Genomic DNA, 18053 nt, shown 5'->3' with positions numbered 1-18053 from the left:
AAACCCTGAAAAAACGGCTGACAGCTACATCAGCTCACATCCCAGCTACATCAGCTGATCTCAAACAGCCCAAACAACTGATGGAGTAGCTGAATGATGGAAGAGACGCCCTATTTAAACTGTTCTGGCCTGCCTACTGTTGCTGCTTCCTCTGCAAACCGCTTTGCAACCTGCCTCCACCCCAGCTTCACCTTTTCATGTTGTGTCTGAATTCAATGTCATTTCTGTTTGTCATTGATGCTGGCTCAGGGAGGTTTGTTCTCTTTGCCTCAAGCTGCAAAACAGACTGCTGTAATTTTAACGTGTATAGAGCCAGCATATTGTCACATCTGATTGTGTGAATTAAGAGTTTATTTCAACTAAACCAGAGTTGGTAATTGTTGAAACAGTGAAAAGAAAAAAACAAGACTTTTTTTGTGAATTTTATTTTGTTTCTGTTGACTTTGAATGAAGTGTGTTTTACAATGATAGAACAGTTTATTAAATTGGAGTCTGGTGGGCTTGGCAATGGCAATTTGGGGCTGTTTCTGGTTAAACAAAGAGTATCTTACTCTTTAACAAAAAGGTCTATCTCTGTAGGGATCCTTTCCATAATGTTGTCAGACAGTTACAATATTAATCTGAGCCTGTCAGTGGCAAAAACAAGCACTTTTGGTTTTGCAGCAGCTGGCTGTCTTGCTCAATACTGGACCAATGTCAAAAATTGTTGTCCCCATTAGAGACTTAGACACAAAAACATGAGACAACAGGGTCCAGGTTATCTGGACATAGAAAAAAGAGAAAAAAGATACTCTTTTATATAGAGATTACATGTCGATTAGAAACCCACCTAATTCAGCTTCATTCACCTCAGAGTATCCTGAAGGTCCATTTTTGCTATCTAGTAAAGTGTATTAGGATTTTTAAAAACCTCGTTATGATTTAGTTTGCTTTGGAGGTGATTATGCACTCCTTATGAGCTTACAGCTCTCAGGACGTTTTAACTACTGTAAGGAATTGTTTGGCTGTAGTGCACCAATCCTGAGAAATATGCCCCCGATACAGTCTCCAGTCGATAAATTCAGCATTTTTTTCAGTCTACACGTGAGCACCTGGGCCTCGTGGGAACACTGCAGCTTTCACTCGCGCTGTAAAACCGTCAAAAATAATGCTTGGCTGAAGATATAACATGCGGCATTACATACGTGAGTCATGCTTTAAATCTCTGCTTTAAATACCCTGCCATTTCACATGACAACAAGCATGCCGCATTCCCTGCATTCCTCATGTGCGCCGAGGATTATTTCAGTGCCCTGTCATTAGGAGAGGTCTGCGCGATGACAACACAGACTTAGGCAGCTTTACTTCACGTTTGATGTGGCCTGTAAATATTTCCCCTGACATGGGGCTTTTACGAAGAAGGTTCCCCTTTGTGAGGCAGCCGTAGTCATTATGGGATTGTGTTGCTAATGGTCCTTCGGAGACAGACATTTTACCCCAGACAGTCTGAGAAAAAAAGTCACACATTTTTCTTGATGAGACGGCAGAGTGAGAATGAAGGTTGTGACTGTGTTCTGTAATTAATAATGCATGAGGCCTTGCTATTAGTGCTGAACACAAGCCTCTGATATTTGGAAGACATTCTGCAAAACACATTTCAGAGCCACAACCACCACTGTTCGTTCCATCCACCCACTAAGTTAGGACGAATTCAAAAGAGCAACATGAGCGTGATCATTCGTCGTGGTTTTAATGCCTCTGCGGCGGCAACAGCTATGGGAGGAGGCATGATGTTTTCAGATTGTCCATCCGTCTGTGTGTACGTCCATTCCAAACTTGTGAAAGCTTTATCTTAAGAACACCTTCAAATTTGGCACAAACGTCCACTTGGACTCAATGAATTATTTAGAATTTGGTGGTCCAAGGACAATGTCATTGTAACCTTGCGTCCATCTCATTCTCATGAACATGATATCCTAAGATTGCAGAATGCATTAAGGAAATTTTTTCAGATCTGGCATAAATGCCAAACTTAGATGCAACAATGAACTGATTACAATTTAGTGGTCAAAGGTCAAGGTCATTGTGACCTTGCGTCTGAATTAATGCAATTTCTTAAAAAAGACATTGAGAAAATTTCTTTTAATTAAGCACAAATGTCCATTTGGACTGAAGGATGAACTGATTCGAATTTGACAGTCAAAGGTGAAAGCTGCTCTAACCTTGCGTCTGTCTAATTCTTATGAATGCGATATCCCAAAATAAAACTTTGAGGAAATTTCCTCAAATTTGGCACAAATCCACTTGGACTTCATAATGAACTAGTTAAAATTTGGGGTCATATTGTGACCTTGCGTCCGTCTCATTCTCATTAACATGATATCTTAAGAACGCCCTAAGGAAATTTCTCAAATTTGGCACAAGCATCCACTTGGACTCAAGGATTAGCTGATTATATTTTCGTGGTCGAAGGTCATGGTCACTGTGACCTCAAGTCCATCTGATTCTTGTGAATCCAGTATCTCAAAAAACCTTGAAGGATTTTCTTCAAATTTGGCACACATTTGGACTCAACAATAAAGTGATTACAATTTGGTTGTCAAAGGTCAAGGTCATTGTAACCTTGTGTCTTTCTGCTTCTCATGGACATGATATCTTAAACGGGCACTGTGTAGGAATTTCTCCCATCTAGTGTTGAGATTGTATATTGTATTCAAACGGATAGTGCCTCACTGTTTCAGATGCGTATTGCAACAACAGTAGCTGCTGTGTACCAAAAAGCTATGATAACATTGATGAAACCATGTCATCTGATACTTCATGAAGTATTCATTTAGGCTCCTACACAGACACACGCAACGTGAGTTGACAAACCCCCTCCTTACCATGCTGGCTGTGTTTACAGTGTAGGACTGTTGGGCATCCATGTTTTAGAATTTTTAACTTCTTTGCAGCAACATTTGAAGGATTGTCAACTATCATGGCTACATGTGAGTCAGGACAGACATGGATGTAAACTGTAACTGAGGCATACGACTGCAAAGTGGTAATTCTAGTTCACTATTGATTAGCTGCTGTTGGAGCCGACAGTAAATTTAACTTTGGGAACTTAGCTGAGCACTAATGGCCTTCCAGCTTGGTGTGAGTGGCATTCTGGCTGCGTGCTGTGGCACTGTGAGACTAGCAGATGGCTCTGGGGCACTGTTGTTCAACACTGCATTTGGTTGCTTTCCAAACACGAAAGATTTGTCACACTGGTTAAGTCAAATTTAATGATGATGGAAGAGATGATGAAAAGATTATTTTGTTGTCATTTTCTTTTAATAGTGGAAAGTTTGACAGGAATTGGAAAATGTGGCATCACGCTATGAAGCATCGATCTGTTGTTGTGCTCTGGCGTCGGCCCCTATTTGCCTAATGGTCACCCAGAGTGCCCTTGACTGGCGACTCGGCAGGATGCCTGGGCCTTTGCCATGTTCTGCTGGCATCAAGGGGCAAGTTGGTGGTGATGGGTGTCTTTGAGTCGAGTGGCTGTCTCAGATGTGAGATTAAGTGCGATAATTGCTCAAGAAGCAGCAACGGGGGAGCGGCACCCCAAGAGGAGGGGGAAGACAAAACAACTGCATTTACTGTATTAAGGCAAGCAGCTCATGCTTCTGAACATCTGGCCTAATGTAAGTTTACTCTCAAGGCCACAGGTTAAAAAAAGCCCATGCAGTGATAGCAAGGGTACTTAAAGTCTGGTCTGGCTCCAAAGACGGGTCATAGGGAGGTCAGAATCAATTCTAAGGCAAATATTAAAAGTTCTTCGGCTGTGTTAAAGGCTTGAAGATACACCCTTACTTGACCACATGACAGTACAGGTGTAAATGCACCTAAAATGCATTGAGGATAGATTGTGATCAGATCGACCAAAGCACCCTTAGAGATTGGTCAGGGATGCATCGTGACCACATCTAACACAAGTGCAAATGTGTTTCCAATTCACAAACAACTACATGGGTGAAAATACCTAATTGGGTGCAAGGGTGTAGGCATTTTTTCAACATTTGTGGGGACACATAGTAAGCAGAGGGTTTGGGGTACCCCTCAAAAAATTCTGAGCTTGAAACACTTCATTTCCTGCACTCTGGTGAATTTTTTATAAACTAGTTTATAACTTTTCTGCAACAATTTATGGTGGAAATATGGTACTTCCTGCTTCAACGGTCCATAACCGCGTCTCTTCTTCTTTCCGTTGTGTGGCAAATTATTGCAAAGCAACTGTTGCTTTTTAGGCTACATGTTGCCACCACCAGCTTTACTAAAGGCATTGTTGCGTCTGTGAGTCACATTCTAGAAGTCCATTGAAATAAAAGGACAAATGCACATATTCTATTGAGTAGGACGTGTCCTATACATCCCTATCCTAGCCCCCATATACATCTACACCATTACCCAGTTAGAGAACTAAGCTCCTAGCCGAAAAGCAGCAAGAAAGCTTATTTAGGTTTGACACCCAGTCTCCATCTGCAAAGGTCACCATCACTATCCTCTCCCACCAGTTTTGATTGTGTTCCTACATCCAGACTGTCCTCTGGACAGTGGTAGCACCCACCACAGTTGAAATGAAAGCAGCTGCATAATAAAACAGCATTCTCCTCGGACTTCCTCTTCAAAATTTCAGTTGTTGAAGATGGCTTTTTTACGGCTTTAAAAGCAAGCAAAAGTTCATGCAATGGTGCAGCTTCACTTTTTTTCTTCTTCTTCTTTTGGACACACATGAATGAGAATAGTAATGTTCCATTGTTTGAGGTGGACAGAGTGATTGGATCTCAGTCAGATCAGTCAGTGCTTCCAGTGTCAGTCAGGACACTGGAAGCACATTAATACCAGGTTTAAATGTAATGTAAGGGTAATTTCAGTTGGCAACCTCTGGGGCTGTAAACGAAGCCAGTGCTGTGGTGCCAAAAACTGCAGTTCCTCTAATGGCCACCTGAGGCTGGCTCCAAGAAGTAGTCAATTTCTACAGACCAACTTTTGCTATCTCAGTGGTGGTGTTTTTTTGTTTTTTGTTTTTCAGTTCATGAAAGTGAATTGTTAAATTTTAGTTGCCAAAAAAGTCTTGTTCAGTGTTTGGTTGTACTCCACTAAAGCTCCGATCACACAAGTGTTTTAGCAGCTGGAGGCAGCTTTTGTAATTTTTGTGTTGTGTTGCGACCCACCTTGCATTTCTTTGCTCTAGACGCCTGGTGTGCACTCTAACTCTTAACTCCTCGAGTTGAAAAAACTGAAACGCAGGGCACCATATGTCATCTCTTTTTTCATTATCTTTTTTCCCATTGTCATGGTCTTCTGTGGTGGTCACGACAACAAGTTTACAGTTGGTAAACAAAGGAGGAGAAACTGGTGGTAGCAGTGGCTGGATACCAAGAGCTATACGGCCCTACGATAGCCAGCAGGTTGTCAAACTGCCCGAGCTCCTGGACCAACTGGTGGTACTCCCTGTGATCCATTCTGTTTTTTAGAGTCTCATGTACCCACACAAATCTGTTTCCCTGTGCCCAACAAACTATTTGCTGACTGCCTCAACCAGCGCTACAGCATGTACTCTCTGCTTGTCCATTTTGATAACTAGATAATAATTACTGTGAGAAAAAAACAAAGACAAAAAAGCGGGAGTGATTGACATGATGGGGTAGTTGCCTGGCAACAATAAAAGGTAAGTATTTTGTTTTCATGGTTTTAAGTCTATTTACTCTGCCTCTCATCCAAATATGGTCACTTCTGCCTCCAAAAAAATAAGGTTCCAAAGTTGAGACTTCAAAACAGGAGTCCACAAACCAGTGGGTGACATCACAGTAAAACTGGCTATGTCCTTTATTTTACACAGTCAGTGGTTAAATTATACTAAGATACAATCTGGATCTGAGATGCATTTTAATGTGAGGTGTAAAGGGGGTTATAAACATATTTCAGGCGATCTCTGAGGCTATTGTTTGTTGTGTTGCTGTTTGTGGCTGCATTTTAAATTCACACTGCGGTTCCCCGGAAATGTGCATTGTTTTGACATGTCTGTTTTGATGTTGTTGTTCCAAAAGTCACATTTCCATATAGACCTAACTGCTTTTTGTACACATGCTTCATTCTCATGGTGTAACAACGGGGGGTCCTCTGAAAAAGTTGTTGCAGGCACAGTGTTTGTTTTTCGATTTCCTGTGGTTTCAAATGTTATTTTTCAAAAGAATGTGTTTGTGTTTCACAGATGGGCTTTATTTTTGCCAGCGACTAATTAGAGAAGTGAGATTACAGCAGCAGCAAAGAAAAATAGATGCTCAGGGGCAGGCAACAGAATATGTGAGCTAAACAGAGGGCACATAAATAAATGGCTCACAGATACTACTTTTTCCTCTTAGAGTGAGATTCCTGGCCTAGTGACCTCTTCATGGGAATCCCCGTTATTCAATTACACCCTGCCAGCACATGACCAGAGTGTCTAGAAATCAATGGAGAGCATCTGTCCCACTGAGATAACCGTGTACCCAGGAGATGCGTCATGAGCTGTCAAGCTAACATCTAATTAATTAGTCTGAAACTTTAGTCTGACCGCACTGATCTGACAACGTCAAGTCACAACCGGCCGTGTTATGTACTGTAGGTAGACCTCAAATATTTGAAAACCCAGATGGTTGAAGTATGATGCCTATGTGGCCTATTTCTTACAGTCGCACTTCCCCCTTCCCCCTGCTTTATGTAGTCAGAGCACTAAGAGGCAAATCATTAGGCCATAGCCAAGAAATCCTGACATCTGTTTTTTCCATTCTGCTCTCAGCCTTAGCTCATTTCGTCCGTGCTGTAACTCAGTAGCGCACGTTTTGTGAGTGTGGGCTATTCCCAGCTGACATTACACAGCTGGGCTCGCTTCTGGGCCAGCCGTTAGAAGTTACCCAGAGGTGCTTCTGGAGTTACACGCAGAGGGAAGAGAGAGAGAGAGAGACTAAACTGATTAATCGCACCTTTTTTTTCAAAAGTTCTTCTGTTCTGTGTCGCTTGTTCTTCACACTTGTGTGGAAACATAGTGGCAGAAATGCACAGTCCAGTCATGATTTTGCAGCATCTCATGCATCAGGCTCTGTTGATAATGTTTAGGATTGGTAGGATCTGCTCATGTTTCCACTTAAAGAAGTATTTCACTGCAGGAAAGATGGTCTTTTCATCAACCTGGTCTATCTATGAAGTACAAAGATGCAAATACTTTTAAAGCTGGTGCTACATGACCAGAGAAAACAGAAAAAGGGATATGGCATTTGCTTTTGCTCAAGAGGTAGAAAACTATGAGAAGGCACTGTGCTGAACCTGACCTCTCTTGATCCGTTTCTGTACTCTTTGTGTCCCTGGTGGTGGGCACATGAAAATGCAGACAATGTATAGTTTTAGCAAAAGCCCTAAAGCCATCTTAAGTTCGCTGGGTTATGTGAAAGTACGAAGTAGGAAGTACAATCTATAGCTTTAACAACAGCCATAAAGCCACCTCAGATCCGCTGGATCATGTTAAACACGTCATCTGGGGCATCTCTCTCTCAATCCGCTTCTTTTCTCTTTGTGTCCGTGGTGCAGACAATCTATAGTTTTAGCAACAGCCATAAAATCAGCTGTGTGATGTGAAATGCGTCATCCACAGCAGCTCTGTCTTGATCCACTTCTGTACTCTTTGTGTCCATGGTGGCAGGCATATGAAAGTATGATCTGTAGTTTGAGCAACAGCCCAAAAGCCAGTTCAAATCCACCAGATGACGTGAAATGCGCTATCTGGCGGATTTGAGCTGGGAGTTGAGCAGGGACATCTGAGTGCTGACAAGATGGTGGAGAATTTATCACGGTTCATTTACACGTACTACCCACATTGTTATGATACAAAGCTGGTTGAGAATCAGCAAAGTATCCTTTTTAAGTGAGCTGAAATATGTTTAAGACATTTGGGCAAGAAATAGGCAATGAAGTAGCAGAATCTTAGTTTAAATTTGATCAGCATTGCTTAGTTTTACAGTTTGATCTGAGTTTTGTCTGCCTTTGAGGGAACCTGCGCAAGAGACAGAGAAAGGCGTCTCTCTCAATCCGCTTCTGTACTCTATGTCGGTGGTGGCAAGCATACAAAAATGCGTTAATCTGTGCTTAGTTTTTAGTTTAAGCAACAGCACAAGAGCCAAACATCATCTGGTGGCCTGTACTCCGTATGATCATTTGCACAATGACGCCATTGTTTACTTTTGGCTTTTCTCATCTCTTCCTGACAGGAATACATGGATGCCAACAAATGCATCGATGAACTTCTCAAACAGCTTGAGGAGGAGCGCCGAAATGTCCGAAGGTAAGAGCTTCTTAAGATTTCTCGGCAGATGTTTAGTTGCCGAGAGGACATCAGCAGCTGCCTGCAATCCATTCCCGACCACAGGCAGCAGAACAATGTTGTTTGGTTTTGAGCTCGAGACAAGCTTTGTACGCTGTTCTTGAGAAATGCTTTTTGTGTTGGAAGCACACTAAAAAAGTGGCAGACAAAGGGTAGACTCTGGTCCCAGTGTGGGGTTGACTGGGGGCATTTCTCATGGAGGTCCTTTGGAGCAGATTTTGCCCAGACAATGGGAATGAAGAGCTTATGGAGATGCCAATCTAATGACCTTGTCCCCTCCATGCTGCTATCGTCCTAGCCCTTCCAGCGATGCACTGCCCCCATAGAAAAAAAAAGAGACAATTTTTTAAACTTCAGCCTCTTTTGTACAGCCCTCTCTCCATCTCAATGGAGCTGTATTCCCCTGGCTCAAAGTAATTTTCCCCCTGAGTGAGCAGAGAGGGGCAGGGGGTTGGACACAGGGGTTTAGGGGTCTCAGGGTGGGTGGCTGGGGGGATGGATGACCACTGACCAACCCCTTTACTAGGCCAGGGCAGCCCCTTAATAAAGGAAGTGATGTGTAAAGGAATGACCCTCTCGTCTATGTCATCCCCACCCCTCTTTATAAGACAGGGGAGTCATCTTTGGTGAGTAACCTAATGGCCACTCAATGTCTGTGTTGGGACTGATCTGTGTTTGGGCCAGAGGAGCAAGTGGTTTCAAAGCCATGACCTTGTAGTGACTCCATTTGATTAGAGTGACTGTCGTACCCACAATCACCAATACTTACCTTTACTTTTCTGTTAATGTTACAGACATTAATTCAACAGTTTGATGTGCAGTTTTAGGTGTGAGTTTATGGGCCTCTGCTTTGTAAATCTGAGAGTATTTTACTGTTACAATAAAGCTGGATTTACTGCCACCCAGGCAGATGCTGTTTGGTTTAAACTTAGCTCAAACTTGAAGTAGGATCTGACATATGAAGTGCATCCTTTTAATCTGCCAAACTGCAGACCACTGTTGGAGACCAACAAACAGCAAAACCAGTTGTGTTTTAGTGAGTCATTGGTGGGTGTTTTATAGCGATCCATCGCTGTTTTTACACTATGATACTGGCTCCAAAAGCATTTGTTTTTTTACTGAGAAGTCACTGCATTTCCTGTGGCTGCTTTTTACTGATACATTGCTGCATTTTCTGCTGGAAAAGTGGCACGAAAAACAGTTGTTTTTTACAGAGACATCCCTGTGTTTCCTGTGGTGATAGTGCAGTGAAAAGCGGCTGTTTTTTACTGAGACATTCCTGCATTTCCTGTGGTGATAGTGCAGTGAAAAGCAGTTGTTTCTTACTAGGACAAAAAGTGGCACAAAAAACAGTCATTTTTTACAGAGACATCGCTGAATTTCAAAGAAGTTGTTTCTTATGAGACGTTGCTGCATTTTCTGCTGGAAAAGTGGCACAAAAAACAGCTGTTTTTACAGACAACACTGCGTTTCCTGCTGGGATAGTGCCATTAAAGGCAGTTGTTTCTTACTGAGATGTTGCTGCATTTTCTGCTGGAAAAGTGGCACAAAAAGCAGCTATTTTTTACAGACATCGCTGCCTTTCCTGTCGGGATAGTGGCATGAAAAGCGATTGTTTCTTTTATGGACATCACAGCGATCCCTTCTGGAAAAGTGGCGCAAAAAGCCGTTGGTTTTTATAGAGACATTGCTGCATTTCCTGCCAGGAGAGTGCCACAAAAAAGCAGTTGTTTACTATTTACTGTAGATGTTGCTGCATTTTCTGCTGTTTCTAGGATTTTGCCCCCAGAACTGGGTATTTTAAGCCAAAACATGATCTTTTCTTAACCATAACCAAGTGTTTTTGTGTGCCGAAGAAGCATTGTTTAAACATTAAGTATCAATGTATCAGCCACATATTTGCCAAGGTGCAAATGTAATATATCTTTGGTTTGCAACATACAACGCCAACATGTTTTCTGGCAATTGTGTTGGCTGAGGGCAGGTGCTGAATATGGAGACAATGGCAGCTTCCATTAAGCACCAATGCTTCCTTCTGTCCTCCACAGGATACAGTGACAAGTGTGACTTCTGCACAGTTGAGATGCAATAGCCATTATAAAGACACCCTCGCAATTTCAGCTAGTGCTTTGAAAAGCCCTTTAAAGCACACATTTTTTAGAAACAACGTACCACCAGGCAGGATTTGTACTCGTTTCTTTTTCAGTGTTGGTCAATTCAGAGTGGCGACAGTGATAAACGACTTCACAAAGGCTTTTGTTCAGCTAAAACATAGACCACAATTCAAAAAACCCGCCTCTTCTCCCTTATTAAGCAGCATCTCACGATGCTATGGATGTCTCCCTCCACCCCCTGGAATATGGGGCCTATCAATTTGTCAGTAGGAGAAAGAGAGGCCCTCACATTCCTCTAGTTCTCCGCATCCTTACTTCATGACCCACTGACCCACTACATTTATGTCTCTCATTGTATCATATTATGGGGTAGTTTCACACTAGTGAAGTACGCAGGTTTGACAATCATGACTTCTTTTTAAACTGGACACCTTTTTTGAGTTTTAGGGATGTAAGTATATCAAATACCCTTGTAGTTGTGTCAAAGGAACAGGCAGAGCTGTCTTCTTTGTTTTCCTTTTTGTTGTGGTTTATATATATGTATATATATATACATGCATGTATATATATAAATATATATATATATTTTTTCCCCCCAAGGAACATTTAATCTTGGCCACCAATTCCATAACTCTCAGATTTTGGATTGTATTCCTGCTGAAACATGTGGGTTGTTAAGATTTTGGTTTATTGGTGATTTTTTTTTTTTTTTTATAGTAGCAAGTGCCGCTATACTCTGTTACAGTAAAATCCATGGCTGCAATAATGGTGTTTTTTTTTTTTTNTTTGGATTGTATTCCTGCTGAAACATGTGGGTTGTTAAGATTTTGGTTTATTGGTGATTTTTTTTATTTTTTATAGTAGCAAGTGCCACTATACTCTGTTACAGTAAAATCCATGGCTGCAATAATGGTGTTTTTTTTTTTGTTCTCAAGCATGCTCCACCTAGCTAGTGCTAGGGCTAGTGCGAACCCTCCATGTAAAAAGTATTCGCCAATCGCAGTACAGTAGGGCAAGACCAGCACAGATAGTATGAGGAAGATAAAGTGGTTTTTGACCATTAAAGCATGAAAAAATGTTCTAGAAGAAACCCAAAATACAAATATGAATGAGCATGATAAGTCCCATTAAAAAGCAATATTCTGAGCCTTATACCTTCCCTTCCATCAATTCTTCTATCTCAAGCCCACAGGTGGTGAGCATATAAAAATGGAAAGGTATCGATTTTTAATGAATACACAAATTAAAGCATGTTTTTCACTGTATGCCAAAAACATCTGCTTCATCCTCAACATCCTGAAGCCCCGTGCACACACAAACACTCTCACACAGTCCCTTGCGCTCAGTCGCAGCATCATTGCTTGATGAAGCACAAAACCCCAGTGGGATGCTGGCCGGGCTTTCCTGCTCCCTCTATTCAATGTGACCACGTCCTTGACAGACGGAAACAAAAGCGCTGCGGCACAGTGTCAACATCAGATGGAGCAGATCCAAATTTGGCAACGGTAGAAGCAGCGTACAATAGGACACTGACCCAGGGTTTCCAGTTATTCAGCGTTTGTTTGCAGTCGTTAAATATGATCAAATGTCTTTTTAAAGCATCATTAGTGGTGGCAGTGAAATGCTGGTGACACAAAGTTGTAAGTTAGACGGAAAATGGAGTTTATTAAAGACCTCTGCTGATTGACAGACATGTGGGAGGGACATATGGATGTTCTGCAGTGTTAAAAAGCATGACGGGTGGGGAGTGAGTTTGCATGACCTCTTTCTGACAAGCTGCTGTGTCAAGGCACCGTGACTGTGTAATCTTCCCTGTGGATTAAAACAATGTAGATTAGATTTTTTTTTCAGCTTTCGCCCATTTTCCCACTCTTGATGAGCTGGTGTTTGCTTTTCCCCTTTCTCTGACCTTGTTTTTAGTGGGTCGAGCGTGGCCAGTATCAGGTCACATGGCCCCGAAGCTGGCCTCACCTGCCATTTTCAGCCTGCCGGAGCAGATGGCGTTTGTGTGTGACCCCTTCCACACCTTGGAGGGGAGAAGGAGGGATGAGGAGGGTGGCCAGCAGGCAGGGGGCCCTGCTTAGAGGGACTGGGAGGTGTGGAAGGGGAGGCAGGGGACTCAGCTGGAGATCCACTGGGTTTAGGACAGGTTGTGTGGAGCAGGCGGCTGCAGCTGCAGCCCAACCGAAAGGACATTAGCGACGACATCTGCTGATCAATAAGCTATTTGTCATGTTCATAGAGCAACGGCGCTTTCGAAGATGGTAGAAAGTGGAGGTCAGATAAAATGAGCGCTTAGCTGAGGGATTAAAGTTAATATGGCTTGCTTTGTGTAAGTGAATTTGCTTATGGGATGAATTGAAAATTGACCAGTTTTGATCGTCACTGCTCAGCATTTCTGCCCATTTGCCCTTGCCTTCTTGAACAACCTCTGATGGGATTTTGGATTGTAGAATTTTCAAGCTACTATCTAAAGCCCTATTTCCACCAAACACTTTTGGTATAGTACCTTTGGAACCAAAAGTAACCCTTCAGGCATGGTATCTAGACCCTAATGTTTCCACCGCAAACAGTACGCTTAAATGTGAGTGCAGTTGTTGTCACTCACTGCTTCATCCAGCATTCACTGTACTTCCACATTAGCAGTGACACAGAGGAAAGTCTGCACCTTGTTTATCATCCACAGAACAGGGTTGCACCCCAACATTTTCAGAACAAAATAAAACAGGCTGCAGTGAGAGTCTCTCAATGGGATATTTAAAAATAGCGGGTTTGTGCATTTAGTCCTTCTCAGGCAAGCTCAGGGGGTTTCGTGTTTCCAGATCCCACAGGAATGATGATCAGCGACACTTTTCTATTCTCCAAGTGAGGATTAGAATGTATGCAGTTCACATATCCCAGCTGGAATTAATACATATAAAAACTTGAAGAGCCACTCATTATTAAAAGTGTATGTAGTATAAAAACTAAAGTAATGGTCAAAGTTGTCACAGTGAAATTTGAGGTGTGCTGATGGATTCAAGTTTTCAGCTCATACATTGAGTAACATTACAAGTTAACGTTCCATCTTAAAAGTCACCGGCAGTCAGCACAGTGAATTATTTTTTCTAAGACTCCAGTTGCTGTGAGAGGCTGCAAAATATCGTTTCATTTTATAGTTACAGTCTACTAATAAAACTCTCGATGGTATGAACAGTGGTTAAATTAAAAACTAGCCACAACTCAGCCCTGAGCAGAGTGACTGTCCCCTACTGACCAATTAATGGACTGCAGTGTTCACAGCTCCACCTTTTAGTACCAGATCTGTGTGCTAGGTACCCCACCAGAGGGGTAACCAAAAATGGGGACGGAACGGTTCCATTGGTACCATCTACAATTTTTCACAGTGGAAACAGAAAAAAAGCGTACCAAACTGAACTGATCCGTGCTGTACCCCAGCAATCATTTTTTGGTTTGAAAAACGTCTAACAGCCATCTACATGAAGACCTGACGTCTAGGCTAAGTCACAGCTGAATTTGGGCTGTCAGTGAAAATTTGGTAGACGTCTAACCATAGCCAAAGTGTAGACGTCATCAATTATACGGCTATGTAGAGACCATGTCCAAAAAATGGAGATAAACATATTTTAATTACTGTTGACTCTCCATACGTGACTGAATATCATCATCACCGCACGCCATCTGCAATGGTGAAAATTACATTTAATCAATTTCAAAATTAAATCGGCTAGATTTGGGTTACATGTAGCTAGACTAAATCGGAGCTAAATATAGCCAATACGTTTAAATCATGACTATTGCTTGCTGGGACTGCTCAGTGGAAATGGGGCTAAATGAATTAGCGCCCCTATCGGTTAAGTAAGGTTAAGTAAAGGAATGATGGTCGGGCATCTGTACATTACATACTTAATGCAAAGTTACATAGGTTAGGTTCAGGAAAAGAAACATGACTGGGTGTTGTTTTGTAACATACTTAATGTGAAGTTATGTAGGTTAGATTTAGCAAAAGAATTATGGTTTGGCATCTTCAAATTACATACTTAACTTAAAGTTCCGTAGGTTAGGTTTTGGAAAAAAATCATTGTTGGGCGTTGTCATGCTACATACTTAAGAAAGAGTAAATTAGGTAAGGTCTGGGAAAATTAAATGATATAGGTTGCCAAGTTATGTCCTTAACGTAACATATCTTGAAACATTTGCTCTTTATGCTACTTCCTTCTTTTTTCTTGTCAGCACATTTGTCATGTGATTGCAGCCTTAAGGTAAGGTAAGGTAAAAATTTTAATGTCCCTAAGGGGCAATTTGGGATAAAGACAATAGTCATTTGTACAACAAAACAGACAGTACAATATGTAACACACAGAATCCAGCATCTTACACTGGCAGGGGTAAATCATGGACATTAGTGGTCACTGCTGGTTACGATAAGCGATAGCAGAAGGGACAAAGGATGATCTGCAACGCTCAGTGCTACATTTAGGGAGGCAAAACCTCTGCCCTGATGGAAGCATCTGAAACTCAACATGGAGGGGATGTTGAGAGCCTGAGACAAGAGACCGAGCTTTAGAGGTGACCCTCTCTTCATACAGATACTGGAGGTGATGCAAAGTAACAAAAGTGATCCTACAGCACAACTTGACCCCTTTTTCCAACTTGTTCTTGTTTTTAAGGTGAGGATTACCAAACCAACAGACAATGTTAAAAGAAAGAACGGACTTAATCATGATTGTCCTATTTACATCAAAACTCATCGGCTTCCTTAAAAAGAACAGGCGTTGGTTTGCCTTCTTACAGATGCTGTCAGTACTGCTGCGCTGTTGCCACCAGCTCTCTCTTGATCACACAAGAAACAAGAAGGCAGGGCCTCTTCTGAAAATCAATAAACATCTCATTGGTCTTAGACACATTACTGTGCAGGAAAGACAGGTCACACCAGTTAACAAAGTCATCCAGTACTGGGCCATGATGATATTCTGATCCACGAAGAAGACTTGCAATAACAGTCGTCTGCATACTTAAAGACAAATCTTGATGCGTGATTACTCCAACATTCATTTGTGCATAAACAAAATAAAGGAAAAAGAACACATCCCTGAGGGGATCCAGTCAAAGAAACACGGGTGCTGGACAGTGTCCTGTTAACCTGGACCCTCTGAGACCTGTTTGTTAAAACTACAACGTGCCAACACACAATGCTAAAGTCCAAATTGAAATTAGATAGAAGTCTGTCAGCTAAAACATGTGGCTGAATACAATTAAATATAATTAGATTTTATATCTAACTATGATTACTCATATATGATTTCTGGTGCATTACTTTTTGTAGGTATAGATATAAACAGTGCAGTAGAACAGGCTGTATAGTTTTATTTTGAAATGTCTGTCCTTCATCAGTATAACTGTTTTTGTATGATTTGGATTAGCTTATTTCAAATGTTCCTAATTGTTTAAGATGTTAAAATTACAGAGCCACTAATGACTTTAGTCCACACAAATAAACTGAAGTTTAAGACTTCAAAAATGTCTCTGAAAGCCCTTTAAGTGACTTTGAGTGTTCCCTAAATTGGTCAATTAGGGGACACTGATGGAAGAAAATGTCCTTGCACTGCTCTGAGGACGGCAAGGTTAAGTGAGAGAGAGAGAAAAAAAAATGTGTGAGTGTACACACACGAGAAAAAAAGACCACAGGAGCTTGGAGCTGGGAAACAGCTTTACAAATCTGGACCTTGCTGATGTTACTACAAGGCATATCTGGCCTCAAAGACGCCTGTGTGCTGCCGGCGGTCTGAGCAAGATGAAAGGCTGTAATCCTCAGCTGAAGTATGTGGCGAGGCCTGTTCTGTCGATGAGGAGGTGGATAGGGTTCAGCCTCCCGCAAACCCTCCAACGCCCCAAGGATCTGCCGTCTCGCTTGGGCAAGAGCCATGCATTTTACAACTTTAATTGGATAAGTTGACCTGTCTAATGCAATAATTTGATCATGCTAAGCTCCAAAGAGATCCAATACACTCCCAAAGTATGTTTGTGTGCCCTCTGAAGTGAATGACTTAGCTTAATCCATCCATTAGAGGTCACTTTACGGCCCGGGAGTCTAGACTCTAAAATATCTCAAAGGAGTCGTCAGTGGGTGAATAAATCAATCTGTGAAACCTTTATTACAAACCTTCAGGGACTGGTGGAATTTGGTAAACAGAGCTTTTGAAAATATCAGTGGGTGTTTTTCTTTGAGATTGCCCCCAATGAGAAATAAGAAAATAAGAAATGAATTGAAATCAAGCGACCTCTGGACCTGAAAAATGAAGCCAACTGCGATTCATCAAATGGCCACTTGAGGCTGGCTATAAAAGCAAGCAGAGTCCTGCACTGGGTCGGGTACCCGCGGGTACGCAAAAACAGCTGATTTGCGGGTGGTTTTTAAAAAAACATTTTTTCCCGGGTTCGGATCTGGGTGGAAAAAATAACATGCGGGTCGGATCGTGGGTTTTAGATAAACACATCAGTCATTAGTTCGGTGAACTACAGATAACTATCTTGGACATTATTTACTCTCTGAGGATCGCCTCCGCTATTTCGCAACGGTCATTGGTTCAGCTGTTTACACGCGTTTCACCATCTAATAACACAATTTGTGATTGGACGAGAGAATCAACATGGCTGCCACCGTCTAACAAGCGCCGCTTCCAAAACAGTAAATAATTATTTAGGTATTTGAGAAATAAGTGGATAAAACGTACAACTATCACTTTATAATGTTTCTGAAGTGTTTCCCTGATGGATTACTTCTCTCCTCGATGGATTCTAAAAACACATGACAGCTCGTAACTGCTGAACGTCGCTCTGGACAGAAAGTAAGTCTATTATTACACATGTAAAGTTCCTTTACATAGATTAAAAGTTTAAAAGCATTAAACGTAACAAACGAGTGCTTTTACACTCGTATGGGAGAAGAACACAGAGGGTTGATGATGGAGCTGAAGTCAGGTTTTTATTGTGAGAGCTGCTTCATTCAGGTCGTTGTTTACTTACTGGCACCTTAACTGTGGCGATATGCTGTTCAATATTGAGCCAATATGACCCAAAATGATTACTTTAAATCCGGGTTACGGGTCGGGCTGCGGGTCGTGTTTCAACGGGTCGTACCGGGTTGCAGTACTAATTGGCCTGATGTGCGGGTTTGCGGTTCGGGTGCGGGTTTGTACGTCGCCGGGTCGGGTCGGGGCGGATCTTGAAAACTGGACCCGTGCAGGACTCTGAAAGCAAGTCAATCCTCATAGACCCTCATGCCGTTTTGAGTTACAGGTGGGCGCTCTTCGTTGAGAAGTTACTACCACGGCCAGAACAAGACATTCTCATTCCAATCTATGCTTTAGTCATGGACTTTCTACGTTCAGATACAACATGCAAAGTACCCTGGGTGCGTTGGTCGTTGACGTTCTTGGATGTCCTGTCAAGATCTGCCTGTTACATACATTGTCTGTTTTCACTGGAAATGTACAATTTGCATAATGTCTCTTTCTAAATAAAGGAACTACGTTGGTACAATGTCGCATATTGGTTTTTTTTTTCTCCTTCAA

The 18053-nt window shown here is 41.9% G+C and overlaps 1 protein-coding gene across 4 annotated transcripts in view; it reads left to right on the top strand.

Moving 5' to 3' along the window:
- Nucleotides 1–18053, top strand: part of LOC126401653 (nck-associated protein 5-like) — a 241384-nt gene that overhangs the window by 83351 nt on the left and 139980 nt on the right. For all 4 annotated transcript variants that reach the window (XM_050063005.1, XM_050063006.1, XM_050063007.1 and 1 more), the window contains one exon: nucleotides 8253–8326. In XM_050063005.1, coding sequence (XP_049918962.1) covers nucleotides 8253–8326 — 74 coding nt within the window. The remainder of the gene's footprint in view (nucleotides 1–8252; nucleotides 8327–18053) is intronic.

The sequence above is a fragment of the Epinephelus moara genome, chromosome 15 (assembly GCF_006386435.1).
Source record: "Epinephelus moara isolate mb chromosome 15, YSFRI_EMoa_1.0, whole genome shotgun sequence".
Taxonomy (NCBI): domain Eukaryota; kingdom Metazoa; phylum Chordata; class Actinopteri; order Perciformes; family Serranidae; genus Epinephelus; species Epinephelus moara.
This window is presented reverse-complemented; position numbering and strand designations above follow the sequence as displayed.